The sequence below is a fragment of the Caretta caretta genome, chromosome 2 (genome assembly GCF_965140235.1).
Source record: "Caretta caretta isolate rCarCar2 chromosome 2, rCarCar1.hap1, whole genome shotgun sequence".
Lineage (NCBI taxonomy): Eukaryota > Metazoa > Chordata > Testudines > Cheloniidae > Caretta > Caretta caretta.
The window spans coordinates 74,963,620-74,984,392 of NC_134207.1; the positions used below are offsets into that span (position 1 = coordinate 74,963,620).

Here is a 20,773-nt window from a genome sequence, read left to right on the forward strand (position 1 = left end):
TATAGTATAGGCTAAAAGCACACAACACACCAGATTTCACAGGGGCAGACCAGATTTAACGGTCCGTGATGCGTTTTTCATGAACATTAATTTACGCTAGGGCCCTGCTCAAACATGGTCTTTACAGCATGCTCTGAAGGTAAACACATTTGTATGCATCAGACCAAAGGAAGTATTAGGGGAGTAGATTCTAAAGTTGAGGTTTCCCCACAGAAGAGCCTGGCTGACACGTCCCTTTATGTTAACACTGAAAGAGTTTTAGTTCAAGCACCTCCACTGATTTTCCATTGTGGCAAAATAACCTCTGGGGGAAAGGCTGTCTCAAGTAGTGTGGTTCCAGACACAAGGAGAACAACATTCAGCAGCCCCCTGTGGGCGGCATGAGAAATATAAAGTTGAGTATTATGCTGAAAACACTTGGTAATAGTTGGATGGATTGTCAGTGGCAAGAGACTTTCTTTGAACAGAGGACCAACATGTACTTCTTTTAAAGCAACTGGCATCCTGCCCTACTCAAAGGAGATGGAGGATCTCGTACTTCCCCACTGGACTCCACAAGTCAGGAGAGACAAAGATCCAAAGTACAGAAGGCAGCATGAAATTCTCCCAACACATCCAAAACATCCAGAAGTGACCCTCGCTGTAATGACCTAATTTTTGTCCTATTCAGATGTTACTCTGCATCCATGGACAAAGCAAACAGTTTGAGTACCAACAATTGTATCTGCAATGTGACGAGAAATGTCCTCAGAGTGGAAGGGACTTATATCAACAGTCAAGCAAAGAAAACACATATTAACCAAACCATTCATCACTTGAAATAAGTTTCCTGATCAAGACTTTGCAGATACCATAGTGAAGACAAGTGCCATGGTATAAAAATTCCAAATGTCAAACTGTGTGTTGGTTTTACAATGTGGTCTGGCATTCACTAAAGACAAGGTAGAGAATTACCTATTTTATACACACTCATGTATACATACATATATAATTCATTTATATACAAGTCCTCTCTATTTTCATATAGCCTTGCATGACTCATTTAGAAAACACATTCCAATACCACAGCAATACATTCACAAGCGATCTTATAACAAAAAAACTCAACTGTGCATACACCATGGAGGAAAAACAATTTTAGTCAAGACAGATTAGTTATAAATCTTATTTAAAACCTATTTTTACTCATTACAAAAATAACTTGACCCTTGGGAAAAGTATGACAATGAAGTTGGCCGTCTATTTGAACTAATGTAACTTAGAAATAAGGCTGCTACGTCTAGGGATCCCAATGCATTAAAACCGGTTAGGTTTTTTTGTTTGGTATAGAGGAATGACAGTCTACAGTGCTCTAGATCCTTAGGAGAACATTATGACAGTAGATTGACATGCTATAATGACACGTGCAGTTGAAGATATACATTTTCATATTCAGCTCAACAATCAAATGCAAAACCAATTCAACCTTTTTGGCTAGAGACCAAGAATGACTAAATACCCTCCCCACCAGCACCACCCAAAGTTAAGATAATTCCAAGGCTTTTATATTTTGGAGAGTGTTCCTTGTCTATGTTGTCAAAGCTAAATTATCAGAGCTGCAGACTAAATTTAGATTCTCCAGGGCTGAATTAATCCATAACCAGTCCTTTTGGCACATCACTACTACAGCAGGCATTCTGAAAGCACAGGGGACACTACACTGCACTCGACCTACTTAGCAAGGACAAAAACACAGCCAAGACTCAAGATGAATACAAATACTGTGCAACTGTAAAAGCAGCCTCTTCCTTTGCTGCTTCTCATCCTAGCTCTATTCATCTAACCAGCTACTGGGAAACAAACTCGTCTCTCTATAGTACATACACTCTTAATGCCACTCCTTAACTACTTAACAGCAATGAAAAATGAAGAAAGAATCCAGTGGCCTTAGCTGTTCTTCCTTCCATTAAAAATGGTCACCTGACGCTTTTCACTGCAATATTTATTTAGAACTCAAAAGCGTACCTAAAGGCACAGTGTCATCCTATTGTTTTTCCTTTATACTCAAAATGTTTAAAACTGTCTCTGAAGTATATGCTTTACTCCAGTGTGTGCAGCACCCGAGTGCCATGATTTCAGCTGGCATCAGTGGGAGCCAAGGATGTTCATCATTCTACAAAACGGGGCTTTAGTGTTTTGCACTCAAACAGTTGATGATTTTTCCTTTTTTTTTTTTTAAGTTTGACCCTGTAGTTAGCTTTTTCTGGCATTTGGATTGCTTCTTGCTGCCAAAAATGAGCACAAATTGAAAATGCATAAGACTGCAATACAAAACGTAATGCTTTTTTTATTATTATTATTTATTATTATTATTATTAAAGAAAGCAAAACACCCTTACAGTTTTTTATTAGGAGATAAAATCCAGTTATCTTAGTCGCTCTGTAACTCACTAGAATACTGTGAAATGCTTCCAAGTGTTACAAAGTTTCCCACATCCTCCTTCCCTTTGAAGTCTTCCAGAAATGCTCATATTTTATGGAAACTAATGTTAAACTGCATGAAGGTTGCAAATACATTAGGAACGATGGCCAAAATAATGTTAGAATGAATGAATTAGATCAGCCGTTCTCAAACTGTGGTCCATGTAGCCCTTGCTGGTGGTCCACAGACAGCTCGCTGGTCACAGGATGCTAGCTTGCCTCCTTGCTTGCATCTGCTAAACTGTATTAAAAGACAACTAAGAAAATACAGCAAGTGCTTCCTTAATATTACTTTGCCATGTAAACAATCACTGTAGCTGCCACAGGAATTTTCTTTAACATGGGTGGAGGAGGGGACAGGGAGACAGGTCTGTGAAATCAAAAATGGCAAGGGAAGTGTCCATCAGACTGTTGTGGTCCACATTATGAAAATTGTTTGCAAGAACCTGTATCAGTGTCAATATTTCAGACACTGAGATCTTTTTTGACTGTAGAAACTTTTTTTGGGGGGGCGGGGGGGGAGAAAACCTGGATTTGTGCTGGAAATGGCCCACCTTGATTATCATACACATTGTAAGGAGTGTGATCACTTTAGATAAGCTATTACCAACAGGAAAGTGGGTTTGTTTGGGGGGGGGGGGGAAGGGGGAGAAAACCTGGATTTGTGCTGGAAATGGCCCACCTTGATTATCATACACATTGTAAGGAGAGTGATCACTTTACATAAGCTATTACCAGCAGGAGAGTGGGGTGGGGGGAGAGAAAACCTTTTGTAGTGATAAACACGCATTATTTCATGCTTTGTGTGTATAAAAACAAACATCTTCTGTATTTTCCACAGTATGCATCCGATGAAATGAGCTGTAGCTCACGAAAGCTTATGCTCAAATAAATTGGTTAGTCTCTAAGATGCCACAAGTACTCCTGTTCTTTTTGCAAATACAGACTAACACGGCTGTTACTCTGAAACCTGTAGAAACTTGGACACACTCTCACACCAAAAATTGCAAGATTGAAACCTTGAGTGGATTCTGGATTGGAGCATTTAGGGAGTAGAATAAGAATGCCTGAGAAAAAAAAATATAAAGCTAAAATCTCAAATTGAATTGGTAAATAAATGTAAAGCAATTTGGTCTATCAATGTTTGACTATAAAAATAACATGGGAGAATGGAAAAAAATATACAAAGATAGAATCTGAAAGTTAATACAATCCTAGATTTCATTTAATACTAAGTACGGAAAAGGTGGGAATGAGAACTCTGATAAAGCAGCCTTTTTTCAATTCCTCCCATGATACACCCTAAAATCCTTGCTTGAAGACACAGAAAGAGGTCCTATGAGAACGTCTCATGTAATAAAACAAGACAATGAATTCATAGCATTTTTCCTGCCAACTATGGACAATCCAGATTTAGAGATTTAAGATCTCTAACTTTCACTGCATTCTCCACATTTAAGTTTTTTTATCAACTATTTTTCCTTTTTGGTTATGGAATTATATCATGAAAGCTTTTATTTAAGTCTGCAAACATTCGAGATGATGGGGTATTAGCTTCGAAGCTTAACTTTAGACAATTCAGAAGTATTTGAATGGTCATACAGGAACAAATCAATAGCTCATCCTGTCCACTATGCTTCCTGTCTTAAATCGTGAAAAATGCTGGTAGTTGTGGGAGAAGGTGTCTATCCTCATGTACCTTATTGCGTCATATTATATGTTTAGATGCCAATACTTAGAAACAATTTGCCAAAACCAATACTCAGACAAATGTATGGAACTTAATTAGAACACCAGCTAGGTGTAGTGGTTTTGCTTCAACTAGACACTCACAAAAAAAACCAACCCAAGATGATCTCGGTTCAGCAAAAACAACATGCTATGATGCAATATTTTAAACTAGTCATCTTATGTTTAGCAGCTATATTAGTTACACTGACCTGTACTGTATCAACACGACTTTCACAAGTCCTGTAGTGAAATTTGCTTATGTACGGAAAGAGGACAGATTTCTGCAAGTGGATGGGTTGTTCCTTCATATCAGTTTTGGATTGTTTTGACTGCTCTGTGGAGCTTATATTCAGATAATTTAGAATCACAGAAATGTAGGGCTGTGAGCTCTTGAGGTCATCTTGTCTACCCCGCTGCCACGTATATCTAGACCATCCTTGTTAGGCATTTGTACAACCTATTCTTAAAAACCTTCAGGGATGAGGATTCCACATCTCTTGGAAGCATATTCCAGAGCTTAACTATCCTTACAGTTGGAAAGTTTCCTTAATATCTACCCTAAATCTCCCTTGCTGCAAATTAAGCCAATTACTTCTTATCCTACCTTCAGTATACATGAAGAGCAACTGATCACCATCCTCTTTGTAGCAGCCCTTAACATATTTGTAGACTTATTAAGTCCTCCTCAAGACTAAACATGCTTAGTTTTTTAGAAATTTCCTCAGAGGTCATATTTTCTAACCTTTTATTTTTGTTACTCTCCCCTCTGGATCTCCCCAGTTTGTCCACATCTTTCTTAAAGCGTGGTTCCCAGAATGGACATAGTACTCCAGCTAAGGCCTCACCACTGCCAAGAACAGTGGGACAGTTACCTCCCATGTCTTACATACAACCTTCCTATCAATACACTCCAGAACTAGCCTAGCTTTTTTCACAATTGCATCACATTGTTGACTCACTCAATTTGTGATCCACTGTAACCTCCAGATTCTTTTCAAAGGTACTACTGCCTACCCAGTTATTCCCCCATTTTGTAGTTGGGGATTTGATTTTTTTTTCTTAAGTGTAGTTCTTTGCACTTGTTGTCACTGAATTTCATCTTGTTGATTGTTGGACTAATCTCATCCTACCAAGTGCTTGCAATGCCTCTCAGCTTGGTGTCACTAACAAATTTTATAACTATACCCTCCACTTCATCATCCAAGGCATTAAGAAAAATATTGACTAGTTCATGACCCAAGATAGACCTCTGCGGGACCCCATTAGATAACATCACCCCAGTTTGAGAATGAACCCTTGATCATTACTCTTTGAGTATGGTCTTCCACTCAATTATGCATCACCTTATAGTAATTTTATCTACACCACATTTCCTTACTTTGCTTATGACAATGTCACGTGGGACTCTGTCAAAGCCTTACTAAAATCAAGCTATATCAGACCTGGATCTTTCCCTTCCCTTCCCCCCCCGCCCCCCCATCCACTGGGCTAGTAATCCTGTCAGAGGTTCTTGACAAATCTATACTGGCTATTACTTATAATCCTATTATCCTCTAGGTACTTACAAAACAATTGTTCAATCATTTGTTCCAGTACCCAGAAAGCTAGCATTTTGGAGGACACGATTTACCATATCTTTCATGAAAATCTGACTGAGATGGACATCTACAGAAGAAGTGGTAAGTAAAAATTAAATGTCTAACATGGATCATTCTTACAATAAAATTTCAACTTGGTCAACAGATCTAATTTTTGATGAAGTGGTTACATGGATTCAGTTGTCCTGAACCCCCAAGGCACTGTCTTAGCAGATATGAAGTCACAGCATGCCAGGTAAAGAGTATGGAGCAATGATCTTATTAGATCTCCTTCACAGAAACACTTTTCATTTTGAAAAACTACAAACAGAAGCCATGATGCAAGTGACACCGCTCACTGCCCATAACTTCCACTTTCCTAGCTGCCACCTAGTTATAGAACCTGCTGTTTTACAGACAGTTTGCAACCTCTACTTTTATTAAATCATGGAGTTCCTCAAAACATCTTCTCTATTCCTAGATCTCATTGACTGCATTGCCTACAGCAAGGGCCTGTCATAGATGCAGTGGAAATAAGCAGATGTGCCTGGCACACTGTAGGAACACCTTGCAGCAGTTAAATGATGCTTTCTTTAAACCGACTATGTCCCACTTCATTTCACATCACCACTTTTCTGTGATTTTTTGTGTGCCCTCCAACAAGAATTTCAGGACACTTACCACTGGTGAATAACCCTTGGCGTATTTTATTCATCTGGGTACCCACCATTGCATTAGTGTATAATGTTGCTTTCACTAAGGTTGTCACTTTTCAGATAATATAATTCCCAGTTTTGCACCAACGTTTTAAAGCTTTCTTCAGTAACTGTACTATGCATTTAATACAGACACTCTCTATTGCATTCCTTTCCTTTGCTGCTTAATCATCATATTTATTACTAGATTTTATCTGCAGCTTTATCTAGACTCTTCATGTTCTGCATTCATTTTGCTTCCCCAAACAACCTTATCCTTCCATAAGTTATTTTTAACTCAGCTACACAAAACACATGGTTGGATATATTCTTCAGACTGTCTTCCCTCAAGAGAGCTATCCTCTGACACAGAAGGCATTAGAGGTATACATTTTCATCAAATCAGATTTTTAGGTTCAAACATTTTATGAATATACAGTATTTTAAAATAATATCTTACCTGAACAAAGTTGTTCGACTTTTGTGTAGTTTAAAGCTACTATGTCATTAACCCATGCAATGATGTCATGTCTGCTCATAGTCTCTTGGGTTATAGAGGTAGAATACACGTTGACCGCCATTCCCCAACTAGAAAATAAAAGTTAAATAAATAAATCTGCTTGACATTTGAATGAATTTATTTGATACATACATTTTTAAAAGAGCAAGTTTCATGTAATTTCAATCAGTGCTAGTGAAGGAAACAAAACTGCACAGTCTGTAAGAAAGAGCCTGCATTAAACACACCTTTTCTCTTTTCTGGAGAAAGGAGGCTAACTCCACGTAAATTTTCTAACCCACTTTGGCAAGGGGTGATCTCCCAAAGGTCCCCTCCTATGCCAACTATAGCAGAAGGGCAAAGAGCAAACTTTAAAGAAGAGAATATCATACAGAAGTTTGTGGCATTTAGTTAGGATGGTAGCTAGGATGATGGCAATTCTTTTTAGCATACATCTACTAGGAGCAAAGCTGAAGGGTAATTCAGAGAAAGCATGGTCTAAAGGAATTTGATCAGGACTAGTGAGCCGAGACTCTGAAGTTCTATTTCTGTTTGCCACTTACTGCTGTGTGACTCTGCAGTAATTTAATATCTCTATCAGTTTCTCCAGCTACAAGTTTCCTTATCTAGGTGCTGTGATTAGTTAATATACATAAAGCACGCTGAAGATGTATGATGTTCTACAAGTGCTACATAATAAATATACTAGACTACATAGATCATAATAGTTATGAGCATGACATCAGCTCAGGACAATTATTGTAAAATAAAACAAAGTTTGAATACTCTGGAATGTAATGGAAAACAAAAAATTTGAAAAAACACGCAAAGAAAGAAAAGCTGTAAGCTTAAGTGTGGTTTTGTTTATGAAGGTGACTAAAATTAGCACCTTTTAACTCAATATGATATATGTTCCTTAAGCATATTTGGAGCACTCTCTCTTGCTTTATTGACAAAAATAAGCTTTTCCTACTTTGACTCTGGTTAATTCTACAGACCCAATACAGTTAGCTACAGGGGACTGAGACAAATTCTTTTCCGATTCATGCCTCAAATTTCTTTTAATTAAGTGCAATATGTTTCCACCATTCCTTTTGTGCTGAAAAACATATCAGCTCACTATAAAGTTTGCCTCCAAATTCTATTCTTTCTATTTGAGATACTGCGGATATGCCTATACTATAGCCACTCAAAGTATTTTCTGGGGAAATATGGGAGGAGTCACAACCATGCCAAAATACAATGTATGGTATGTTATCCTGCAAAAATCAAAATAATTTGTCACAGAAAACGGACAGTAAATTAAAAAAATCTCTAAGTAGCAGTAACCTGCCATCAGCAAGAATCCATGGAATAATGTAGACAAACATATACATTTCCATGGATGTCCAAATGGATGAGCTGTCTATCAATGGCGTGCACAGGCTTCCTCGCAGACAAGAAGACTGGAAAAGCTTGCTACATATCCATACACCCTGGACCTTTACTATAGATTTCCCCATATTTGTAATTGTGCAGTGCTCCACATCTTTCTTAAAAGATTATTCATGAGTTAACAAGTTTTCAAATGAGTGAATTTATTGTAATGTGCCCAGGAGTCTATCCAACCTAACAACATCTAGTGGGAAACCCGAGGTAAGCGGCCTGATGTTGGCTTGATTTGCCTAAAATGCTACCAAGGTAGCCACAGCAGTAATGAGTCGAGACATGAACTACAACTGTCTAGGGAAGAGTGGGACCAGGCCAGAGTTGCCCAGGAAACAGAAGATGGCCCAGACTGGAGCTAATGCATAATCTTTAACAGTTCCTGGGGATAGTGAGAGATGGTCAGGGCAATTTAGATAGATATCTTTGAGGAGACTGTGCTAATGGGAATACTGTTTGGGAAAGATAACAGATCCTGGGTTAGAGGGACCCTGACTTAAGTGACAAGTCACAAGGATCTTGTAAATTGGAAGTACTTATATTTGAAGTGTAATATTCAATATACTTTAAGATGTTTACTGAGTAAGATGGTTTGGCCTGTTAATCCCAATAAGTGGTTCTAGGAATTCTTGTTCAAAGTAAGGCTTGTAAGTTGCCCCTTACCAAGACAGAATGAACCACCTCAAGATGACATTGGTAAAATTCGTAAAATTCCAGTTTCTTCTCCATTTTTAGAGTACATTTCAATCAATGCATCCGATGGAGTGAGCTGTAGCTCACGAAAACTTATGCTCAAATAAATTTGTTAGGCTCTAAGGTGCCACAAGTCCTCCTTTTCTTTTCTCAATCATTTGTACATTTCTGAAAGAACTGGGAATATTAATTGCTAGACTACTGGAAACCTGCCACATTTTCAGAACTGGAAGCTCTGAAACTCACAAAACTGCTTTAAATCTTCAGCAAAAGTGAAATTTTATTCTTAGAAGTAATAAGATGGTTTGTGGGGGACCCACTGCTTATGCCTCAGTGATTCCTTATAGAAAATGCTCAGTTTGCTAGTTTAACTGCCAGCCCTGAAATTCAGCCTTGGATCTGAGAGTCAAGCTGGGTTCTCTCTCTCTCTCACACACACATAGTAAAGGTTCTATTTGCCAAATTATGCTCTCAGTGAAACCTGAGTAGTCCCATTGTTGTGTTGACTGCACTGGTGCTGGGGGTTGTTCACTTGGTAAACATTAAAGCAGGAACAATTTTTCAACATCTGGACTGAGTTGAGGAGCATTGACAAGGATTTAGCAACAAAGAGTGCCTGATTACTTTTAAAGGCCCATTATTATGGCCTGTTAGAAACTTATCTCCCAAGGCCAGCACTGAAGAGAGGTTGGGTAGGCATAAATTTGTGTCTGTTACTGAACATTACCTGAAATTTGAACTTAATTTTTGCCAACCCTGAGACATGTGGGATTTCTTTTCTCCTTTCTGAGCTAAAGAAACATCAAGAAGATTTTCATCTCTGTGGTTTTAGTATTAAAGAATACAGTTGACCTGTTGACTCTAAAAACAAATAGCCAAAGAAATCTTCAGTGAAAATTTAATACGTTAAGCTACTCTTTTTTAAAAAAAATCATTAGTTTTTCCAATTACCAGCAGTTTGGGGCCAGCGAATTTAGCCCATCAGAAATACAGTTAGACAAATATACATCTGTCAAGAAGGAAGAAAGTAATAAACCCATCATAGCACTCTTCCAAAAGCTAATACCAAAGAAAAACCCACAACGCTTATTACCTTCAGTGACAGTGGTAACATGAGCTACATGCTATACTACACAGAAAGAACAACTCCACAGAAGGAAAACTGTGCAAGGAAATTAACAACATGAAATTTAAAAGGATGCCCTGAAGTAGCTCTGTAACTTGCATAGTGTTGGTACAATAGTAAGAAAATATTTTATTACAATCAGGGGTCAAACACAAATTTCTTAAGGTTAATGCTAAAGAGATGACAATTTTCTATTTACAAGTCTAGATGTATATTTTTGGCCATATCATGCCAGTTTTTAAATACGACCCATTTTAAAATAGAAATTTTCCATGAAGTCATTGCGGGAGAGCGACTTCCACTCAATCAAACACAATGATAAAGCCCTTTATTTGCAATGGTTTATACTGTATTGCATTCCTGAATCTTCCTTTATATCTAGGGTGACCAGATAGCAAGTGTGAAAAATCGGGACGGGAGTGGGGGGTTATAAAGATCTATATAAGAAAAAGACCCAAATATCAGGACTGTCCCTATAAAATCGGGCCACCTGGTCACCCTATTTATATCTTCTTTTGAAATAGTTTACAATGTACCACTAAATTCTTTGTACACCACCCTGGAGTTTATTCCAAAGGAGGAGGTTTTTTAAATAAACAAAGGAAAAGCTTAGTTGTAAGATCACATTTAAAGTAAGTGTGTTCTAAATCAGTGCTCATTTTCTGTATGGATGCTCACACAGACTCTCTTACTATAAATCAACAACTATGCAGGAAAAAACAATCCACTACATGTAACATGGGCCAAATTTTCTAAAGAGCACAGTACCCAACATGCTCATCTTTTGAGAGTCTGAACCAAATTTAAAATACATTCAGTAAAGTGCAACATAATGGCTAAGGAAGCAGAAAGCTGTGTTCACAACTACTGACCAAGCAACTAAGAACTTGCAGATTTTATTATGTTTGTTACCCTGGCTCACCAACCTTTCCCATGCCCACTTGTTTGCATCGTTGACCTGTTATGTTTGTCTTTTTGACTGTATGCTCTTTGGGACAGGGACTGTCATTCATTGTGTGTCTGCACAATGCCTAGTTCAATGGGACCCAACCTAACTGTAGTCTTTAGGCAAAACCACAATACCAATGTTCAGCAACAACTAGAGATACGAGTTAGATCTGGAACTCCATCTTGGGCCTTCCATACCCCATACTTCAAAAAGTTCAGAGCAGAAATTTGCGGCTCACAGGCCTAACAGTGAAGAGTTAGAAAATGTGCTAGTTAGAAAAAAAGAGTCATTCATTTCAATTATGAAAACCTTAAACTGAAATCCATAGAATTGCTAATTAATATTTATCAGTTTTCACATTATATTATTAATTCAAGCCCTGTTTCAGCAAGACACTTATGCATATGAGTAACTAAGCACTTGAGAGTCTCATTGATCTCTTCGGGTACATCTATGCAGGGCTGGGAAATTGCTGTGCAGGTGTTTGGGCTCAGGCTGGAGCCTGAGCACTGGGACCCCACAAGCGTGGGTGGGGTCCTGAGCCCAGTCTCCAGACCAAACCCAAATGTCTACACTGCCATGTTTAGCCCTACAACCCAAGCCCCAATCAGCTGACCTGGGCCAGCTACAGTTATGTCACAGGTCTTTTATTCTAGAGTAGAATATCAGGATTAATCAGGTGCTTGAAGTTATGCACATGCTTACAATAACCTGATGGATCAGGGTCTTACTAGTTTAGCATATCCCTTGATAATACATAGTCTGATCCAAAACAAAACTAGATATTTGTGTGTGGCACAATATACATTACAGGGTATGATAAAAGTGTTCCAGAAATGCTTACAGATAATTATGACCGATAAGAGAAATCATCATCGAGTTATATTTGGGGAGAACTTTTTGAATGTGAAATATTTACTTAGCAATGTTTTTTTTTCCCTAAAAAGCAAACAATTGTTGGCAGCAGAAGTTATTTCTGCCAAAAGCAGTAATAGAGCCCAGATAAAGGATAAAACAAGTGAGGAGTACTTCCAAATTAGTTTACCCATTTTATGGAATGTATGAAACTATCATTTTTCAAGAAACAAACAGAGGACTTTTGTAGATGCTAGAAGTAGGATAAATCTGTGGATAAATGGATAAAAAGATTGTTAAAATGGGAAAATCTTATTCTAATAATGCCAAGGGAAATCATTCCAGAAGTCCTCCCCTGACAGTACCCAAGATACACATTTTGAATAAAAGGAAAGCTCTCAGAACAAAGCTGTTGAAGCAAAAGATATGAACAAATAGGCCAAGATATAGATGAGTGAGTCTGCCCAGGTCTGTGTGGGAAGTCCATTTAAAATGAATAGCTTCTGCAAAAGAATAAAAAGCTCAAAGCAGCAGAAAAACAGGGAAGCTTATGATTCACTCTGGCCATTTTTCTATGGGAGAAAAATTATTGATGTCATCCTGAACTGGGGGGGATGGAGGAGAGAGGTTGTTTTAAGATTAGACCTTTGCTGCTGTCTTAACACAGATTATGTACAGATTCAATGTTCAGTTTTGATCATTAGAGAGGCCAATTATACTCCTCCTGGGGCTCGCTGTATTGAAAACGATTTCTGGACACAATTTGGGCAAAAAGCTGCAGCACATCCTGCCAACATATGATGCGCACTCTCCAATTTTCAAGCCACAACATATTCCTGTACCAAAAACAACTGCAAAAAACAAAACAAAAACCAAAAACCACAGAATTTTCTCATGGGTCACAGAACCTGTAACTGAAATGAATTATGTAGCAGGTATTACAAATTCTCTGGTCTAGTCAATCACCCATAAAATCTGCAAAGATGAAAAACACCCTTCTTACTTGGTATACTTCTCTCCATACCCTAGCCAATACATCAAACCTTTAAAAATAGTGAAGGTCATTCTCTGTGCATTGTACTTTCAAGTGTTACCAAACATAAATAGCATCTTAATTTTTGTAGCAAACTATGATGTTCTGACCCAGAAAAAAATTAAGGTGTTTGGATCTCAGTGATTGGTTTGAGACCAAATGTAATTAAGTACTACACAAGGTGTAACATTATACAATAGCAAACAGTTTGCTAGATAGAAAGATGCATACCACTTTATTCAGACAAGTTTTCCAGGTCCCAAAAGCTCATCTAAAAATGTTCAGACAATACAAACCCATTGGGGCTTTGGAGACAAAACCTTTAGAATAACCCAATAAATAGTCCCGCATTATATTATTTTGCTATTGCTTGAAAGATAATTTTGCTTTAAGTTTATTCACTGAGCCAACTGTGAAAGTATAGTTAATACTTTGCATTATTAGAAATTAAGTTACAAATTTCATACAAGTGATGTAGTTCTTAAAAACACTTTAGGGCACCTCAAAGAATCCAAGCCATGTCCAATGGCTTCTTTGAATTTTATGTATTTTGAGTTTCCACTCTCACCTCTGCACAGAAAACTGACAATTTTTTTCATTCTTTGGCTACTTTCTCCATACCTTTTCCTGCTGTTTTTTTACCACTACAGTATTTTGCTGCAATTCAGTAAATACAATATTTGATAGGCCTTCAAAACTGTACGGACAAATCTATATTAGACCCAGCTTATGCATAACAACAAACTGTGTGCTGTTTCTTAGTTCTTATGTATTTACATATTCACTGTTTGTAGTTAAATAGTTAGCAGATAACGGTATAACATGATCCAATTGCTAGACGTTGACGCTAGACAAATTCAGACTGGAAATAAGGTGCACATTTTTAACACTGAGGGTAATTCACCATTGGAAGAATTTACCAAGGGTCATGCTGGATTCTCCATCGCTGTCAATTTTTAAACCAAGGTTGGATTATTATTATTTTTTAAAGATATACTCTAGCTCACAAGAAGGTATTTTGGGGGGAGTTCTATGGCCTGTGCCATACAAGAGGTCAGATAGTGGTTCTTTCTGGCCTTGGAATCTATGAATATGTTGTCATATCTTTGGAATTAACATGGATTGAACGTGTCTGCATTTGATCTGTATAGATAGCTTTCCACATCAACCTTCACCAATGTAGTTTTAGCTAAGTTTGGCTCAGGTAATAGTACTGGAAGACAGCTATCAGCAGTTTGCCCTGAATGGATGTGGGTCCTAATCTTTAGAGACAAGCATCAGCTTTACAATAATTGATCCCCACCCCAATAGTGTCTATACTCTTATTAGTTGTGTGATGTATCCAGCAATGGAGCTTGTGCTCACAAACATGATTGGGGTTTGGACCACCCAATCTTCTTTATGTACTAGAGCTCACACATCTTATGAGAGGAGAGCAGCAGCAGTGACCAAAGAGACTCATTAAGACAGGAACAGGAAAGTTTAAGGTAGAAGTATGAGATGTATATGTTTTTATATATCTGAGCAGCTTGGAACCAATAATTCACAATATACAATATAAAATGGTGTCTTACAATGACGGTTGGAGCAATACCCGGTTGGACTTCTGAACTGGCCGTAAGGTAGGAATTTAATGTGGCAAAGCTTAAAGTGTCAGTGAGGTAACACTTTCAAAACTGGCCAGACTTTATTTAAAATATTACCACTGAGCTAGTCTTCAGCACCAAAGAGTTAAGCTTGAATTGCTCCTTTGATGTTTTCTTCCAGAAGGATGAGATTAAATCTATAAAATTTTCAATGAGCTAGGCATTGGCAATGGTGCTTGATTCCCCTTGTTTCAGCTCTTTTCACATTATACATCTGTACATTATTCATTCCCTATATTAAATCTGAGTTGTAAAATTTTAAAAATCTACATAAAATTTAGATAGGTCACCAAGGATGAGTTCTGATCATCTGTGACTGCAATAATTTGAAAGAGAAGATTAATAAATCTGTGGTTGGTCCCCAATGAAACCAAGCTTGAACCCACCAAGAGAGACTTTGGATTTTAGATTCTCTTGATACAGTTGTTCAACTCCTATTTAAATTAAAGAGTTGCTAAGCACACTTATGAAGACAATACAACTGTATATGTGGAGCCATTTACAAAAAGCAAAAGGTATCATGATATAATACATTGCCGCTTTATTAAACTCCTGGGTTGGATGCAGCAGACAACAGATCAACCCATGAGTAGATTATCTTTTGTTCTGGGCAGAGGACGATTAGCAGTTACACATCATGCTTCTCACCAGTACGGAAGATTTCAAAGTGCTTTAACAAACAGATAAAGATTTTATCCCCATTTAACCAATGGGAAAACAGGCACTTTTCAAAATTGGCCTTTAATTACAGGTGCCTAAAACTTGAGATGCCTGAGCCCACATTTTCAGAGATGCTGAGCACCTGCCACTGCCACTGGCTTTCACTGATGTGGTGGGTACACAGCCACTCTAAAAAGACTGGGACTGTGCAGGCTTTCCTTCAGTTCTAACTTTAATTCTCACTCCGCAATTTCAGTCCAGAGACTGCCCATGGTGTTTAACTGCTGGGTAGTTTTCAGATGGACAAGATTCAGCTAGTTAGCAGGATGAAATCGCCCAATTAATTTAATTTTTGACCTGTGCAGGATTCTCACTTGCATATTCAGAGCACTGACCTACTGAACCACTCATGTATGTGGGCTTCAAGATAAGGTACCGTAACACTACATACTCATCCTCACTGGGGACCTAAGCAGATTCCAAACTCCCCACATACTTACTAACAGCTAACTATGTATAAAGCTCATTCAAGCAATAACTAAGCAAGAGTGAAGAACAGAACAATTTATGAAGATTCAATGAGTGTAAGCATCAAGGAGGAAGGGGAACTACTTAGAGTGGTACAAAGGGAATGACTAGAGGGAACAGGATAAAAGTCACAAAAATTGAGGCTAAATGTTAGGAAGAACTTCATGACAGTGCGATCTATGAGACTGTGGAATAGCCTCCCCAGGGAAATTGCTTGAGACATCTGAAACTAGGCTGGACACTAGAAAGTGTCCTGTAAGGAACATTCTTTCATTGGCAGAGAGATGGGCACAGTAAATATTTTCTATTCTTAGCTTCTACTTACATAGAACCAGGAGATGATCAAGGACCAACCCTTCACATCTAGAACTGCTTGACCCTCCTACCCTACATATTTCAAAAGACAAACATTTCTAAGATTAAAATTCTTATTTTAAACTTTTAAAAATGTTTTGTGCCTGAAAAGGATCAAAGAGCACTCCATTACAAACCATTTCATAGCCACTCTTGCATTATACTTCGAGGAGGCAGGGGCATGATCAGCAAGGACAAATTTAACTTTAATTAGCTAATCTTTAATTAACTTCTAACTGTAGTTTCATATGGTCTTCTAATATATTTAAATACATTAATGCTATTTGATTCCACCTATCCACCATTCTCTAATATACCTCTGGATTTTTCTTACATGAATAATCTCTCAAATTATAGTCATGTCACCCAGGGCCCGATTAAAGCATTCCAGAGCCACCACCTAAATGTCTTACCTCGGCACCATGGCCCTGACACTTGGGGAGCTGGTGGCAGGGGCTACCCACAGAACAACCATCTGCTGGGCAGGTTTCCAACACCACAGACCACCTGAAAACTGGGGATTCCACACAGTCCTCAGTTTCCCTTCCTGCCAATGCCATCTCAGCAGAGCTATAATGGGATGGCAGCACTGAGCCCACACCATGTGTCTTCTGTTAGGTTTGTGTTTTCAAGCTTTCCCGCCCAAATGCACCCATAAGAACTAGAAAAATATATATATATATATATATATATGATTAAATGAAAGCCTGGATTCTGACATAATACGATTGTCTGAGCAGAGGCCTCAATCTAGCTCTGAGAACTCCTGCTATTGGTCTGTGCAACCTCAAATAGATCAATATTAATAAGATGACTTATCTGGCTTTAAAACTTCAGTCATGTCACCTTTAGTAGTTTTCTTCCAAGACTAAAACAGTCGCGTCACTCTCCTCACATATTTGGTTGCTTTATGCTGTACTCTCTCCAGCTGCACTGGGTGCTCTCGGAAAGTTGATTCTGGTTATAGAAATATTACCAGTATGTTCTCTAAACTTAAAAATTCATTCCCATTCTGGAGATATTACTGCCCCTAACAGTATTCCTTCATTTCAAATGCACACACTGTATAACTTCCAAATTAACCTCAGATAGGGTGGCCAAAACTGGACTCTACACTCCCTTGTGGAATAAACTGCCCTTTATAAAAAATTGTTTGCTCATCATCATTTATATAATAATTTTTTCTTGATACAGGCCAATATTCTATTAGCCTACTTTGTTGCAGCTGCACAATGAATCAATTTTAATGTTGGGACCAGGATGGATAAAAACAAATTTTAAAAAATGATTTTTTAAAATTTAAATCCTTGGATTTTTATATTTAAAAATGGGATTGTTTTGATTGTTATTTAAATTATAATAAGTTTTTCTAACAATAGACCTGTTTAAAATTAAAATTTAATATAAAATATGTTAAGGCCTAAACTCATTACAATCTCTTAAAACATTTAAGTAAAAAATAAATAGGCTGAATTCATAAGCCTCTATCAAAAACTCTGAGTCAAAGGATGCTTGTGCATACAAAGAATGAATCGGGGGGAGGGGGAAGATCTAATTTCTGAGTTCAAGCTTTATAAATATGGCATAATAGGTCATGTATCGTATTAAGGGCTCGATCCTGTGAGAGAACCAGGGGCTGTGCTACTAGATGAAAGAGACCAGCAAAGTCATCACCGGCATTGGGACCTGGCCTGTGACTCCAGGAGACATCATCATGTATCTCTTCAGGGTCATCCTTTGAGCCCACCTGGATGGTCTCATACTCCTATTTTAAAGCTTCTCCCTACCTGGGCTCTGACTGGCTGTTCTCAAAATTATGAATATTTATGATTCCACCCACCATGGAAACGTAGTTCCCGGTTCATGGCAAAACACTGATCTGCCCAGTAACAACCAGCCCTTGCTTTTGAATCTGGGCACTTCAACTAAATGGCCTTGCTCGGTGTCCTTGCACATACACACAGCCAGATACAAACAGAATTAGTTTCTCAACTGCCCCCCGGTCCCTACACAAATAAAATGCTGCAGTGCAAAAGGCAGATGGTTACTTAAGTTGAAGTCTTGGATTGTTGTTAGCTTGTTTTTATAGTGGTAAGGGTAGGGTAGAGTGGGAGAGTTAAATGACTAGGGAGAAAGAACAGAGTATGCAACAAGGAAGGAGTAACACTGGTGTTAAGCAGGATGCTGTGGGAAGAATGTACAACATTCTTCAGAATGCAGTCTCTAGTGTTGATTTCAACATCAGGGAACAGCAGAAAAAAACCTTCTATTGCTGTAAGTGGTAAAATAAACCCTATTTGGAAGTATTTTCAAGAAGTTCCTGTACCTCTGAGTAAAAGAGGAACGCATGCCAAATGTAAACACTGCAAAAAAGAGATGCAAGGGCTGGTTGTCAAAATGAAACATTATGAAAAATGCTCCTCAGAAGGCAATGACTTTGACAATGATGATGTGGACAAGTCTGACAATCTAGATCAACTAATTAGTAAACTTATTTTTGCACTATTCATATGGACTGCCTACCATGTCCTACTATGCTAACAAACTTTAACTTTGATTATTATAGTAAATTTATGTTTTGAGTGGATTACTTATGAATTTCAAAATGTTTGTATTCAAAATATAATTGGTATGTTAGTTTGTTGTCGAAGTATGTCAATGTTTTACTGATACTGCAGGACTTCTGAAGTGATTTCTTAATTGCTCAATATAATCAAATCTAGGTGAAGATTTTCTGTTTAAAAGTAAAGTTTTACTAGGGATTTATTAATGTCAACATTTAAAAATGTTCTTTTTTCAAACTGTTTGGTATGTTGCTAGAAATAAAAGTTTAACTAGATTTAGATAATCCTTATGCTTTATTAATTATTTCCCCTATAAAACTAAGTTTAGAAAATAAGTTATATCATTGAAACAATGGTACAAGCAGCTGCAGTAGAAGGACTCTTTCATTTACAATCTTATTTTTTAAAGCAGTGCACTTAGTAATACTCAGTGAGAGAGAGTGACTTTTTTCACCATTTTCTTTCAGGGTCCACCTGAGACAAAAGGGGTTATGATGGTCCATCATCTGAAATGTCTACAACTTCAGAGACTTCTGTTAGTACCACCAACAGTGCTGCAATTAAACATACATCAGACAATAAAATTACCTATATTAAAAAAGACTTTCTTCATAATCCAGTAAAATGAATGAATTTGTAATCAGGACCAGCAAATTCCATCAAGACTCCATAGACAAAAAGATTGCTTGGTTCATTTATGCAACCGAGTCTTTCTTTCATTTAGTTCAGAACAAACATTTCATTTATATGATTCAATCATTACAACCAGCATACACTCCTCCAGGCAGAGCAGACATTGCTGGAAGGCTGCTGGGTACAGCATATGAGAAGGAAATTTGAACACTGAGAAAAAATTAATGAATTTTCCATCAATCTGAGTGTTGATGGGTGGAGCACGTACACTCTGATCCAGTAATATGTTCTTGTGTCACAACAAAAGGTGGGGTTTCTGTCTTACAGAAACAACTGATACATCAGGAAATGCCCATACAGCAGACCGCTGAAGAGAAGTAGCAGTAAAAGCTATGACAAACTGCAAATAAATACTTAAGTATCAAGTGCATAGCTTTGTTACAGACAATGCTAAAAATGTAGCAAAGATGAGAAGAAATCTAGAAGAAGATAATCAAGAGAACCTGAAACTTGCAACATATGGGTGTAGTGCTCATTTGATGCATTTTTTAGCCAAAGATTTAAGTATAACTCCAGGAATAAAGGAAAATGGTGTTTAAATTGCAAAATACTTCTGTTACAACTGCTTTGCTTCAGCTTCATTGAAGAGAGCAGGAAACTAATTCTCTCCCAAAATGTACAATGGAATTCATTGGTTGACTGTTTTGAGCTGTTTTTTAAGAACGGGCCTATCCTGATAACAATTTGCAAAGGAAAACATGACAGAACAGATGGAACTATCAATGTAGCCAAAGTAGTCAGCATTGGACTAAAGAGAAATGTGGAATATATGCTGAATATATTGAAACCTAGTTCCATAGCATTGGAAAAACTGCAGAAAGATTGCTGCTGTATTGCTGGTGCTGCTGAAATTTGGAAAGAATTGAAGAGACACTGAAGAAATACTCAACAAAACTGAATTCCAGGCAGTAAAGAGCGGCTGGATCAAACTCTAACTACACCAAATTTTCTTGCCAATTTCCTCAATGCACCAGTCATGCCAACCATAATAAATTTCAGGAGTGGAAGTGAACTATTCAAGCAGTACGTGTTTGCTGATGATGTTGCACCACTGAACTGGTGGAAGTCACTAAATAAGCACCTGGAACTAGAGTCTGTTGAAATGATAAATCAGCTTTCAATAGCTGTAACCTCTTCCACAGACACAGAAAGAATATTTTCTTCATTTGGACAAATTCATTCAAATCTGAGAAATCAACTGGGAGTTGAAAAAGCAGAAAACCTTTCTATCTCTTCCAGGCTATGAATAAAAATGAGATGGGAGGGGATGAGATCAACTAGTTTT

The 20,773-nt window shown here is 37.7% G+C and overlaps 1 protein-coding gene across 2 annotated transcripts in view; it reads right to left on the reverse strand.

Moving 5' to 3' along the window:
- MAPRE2 (microtubule associated protein RP/EB family member 2) overlaps positions 1 to 20,773 on the reverse strand; it is a 164,128-nt gene that overhangs the window by 66,672 nt on the left and 76,683 nt on the right. For both annotated transcript variants that reach the window (XM_048840602.2, XM_048840601.2), the window contains one exon: positions 6,924 to 7,051. In XM_048840602.2, coding sequence (XP_048696559.1) covers positions 6,924 to 7,044 — 121 coding nt within the window. In that variant the 5' untranslated portion in view covers positions 7,045 to 7,051. The remainder of the gene's footprint in view (positions 1 to 6,923; positions 7,052 to 20,773) is intronic.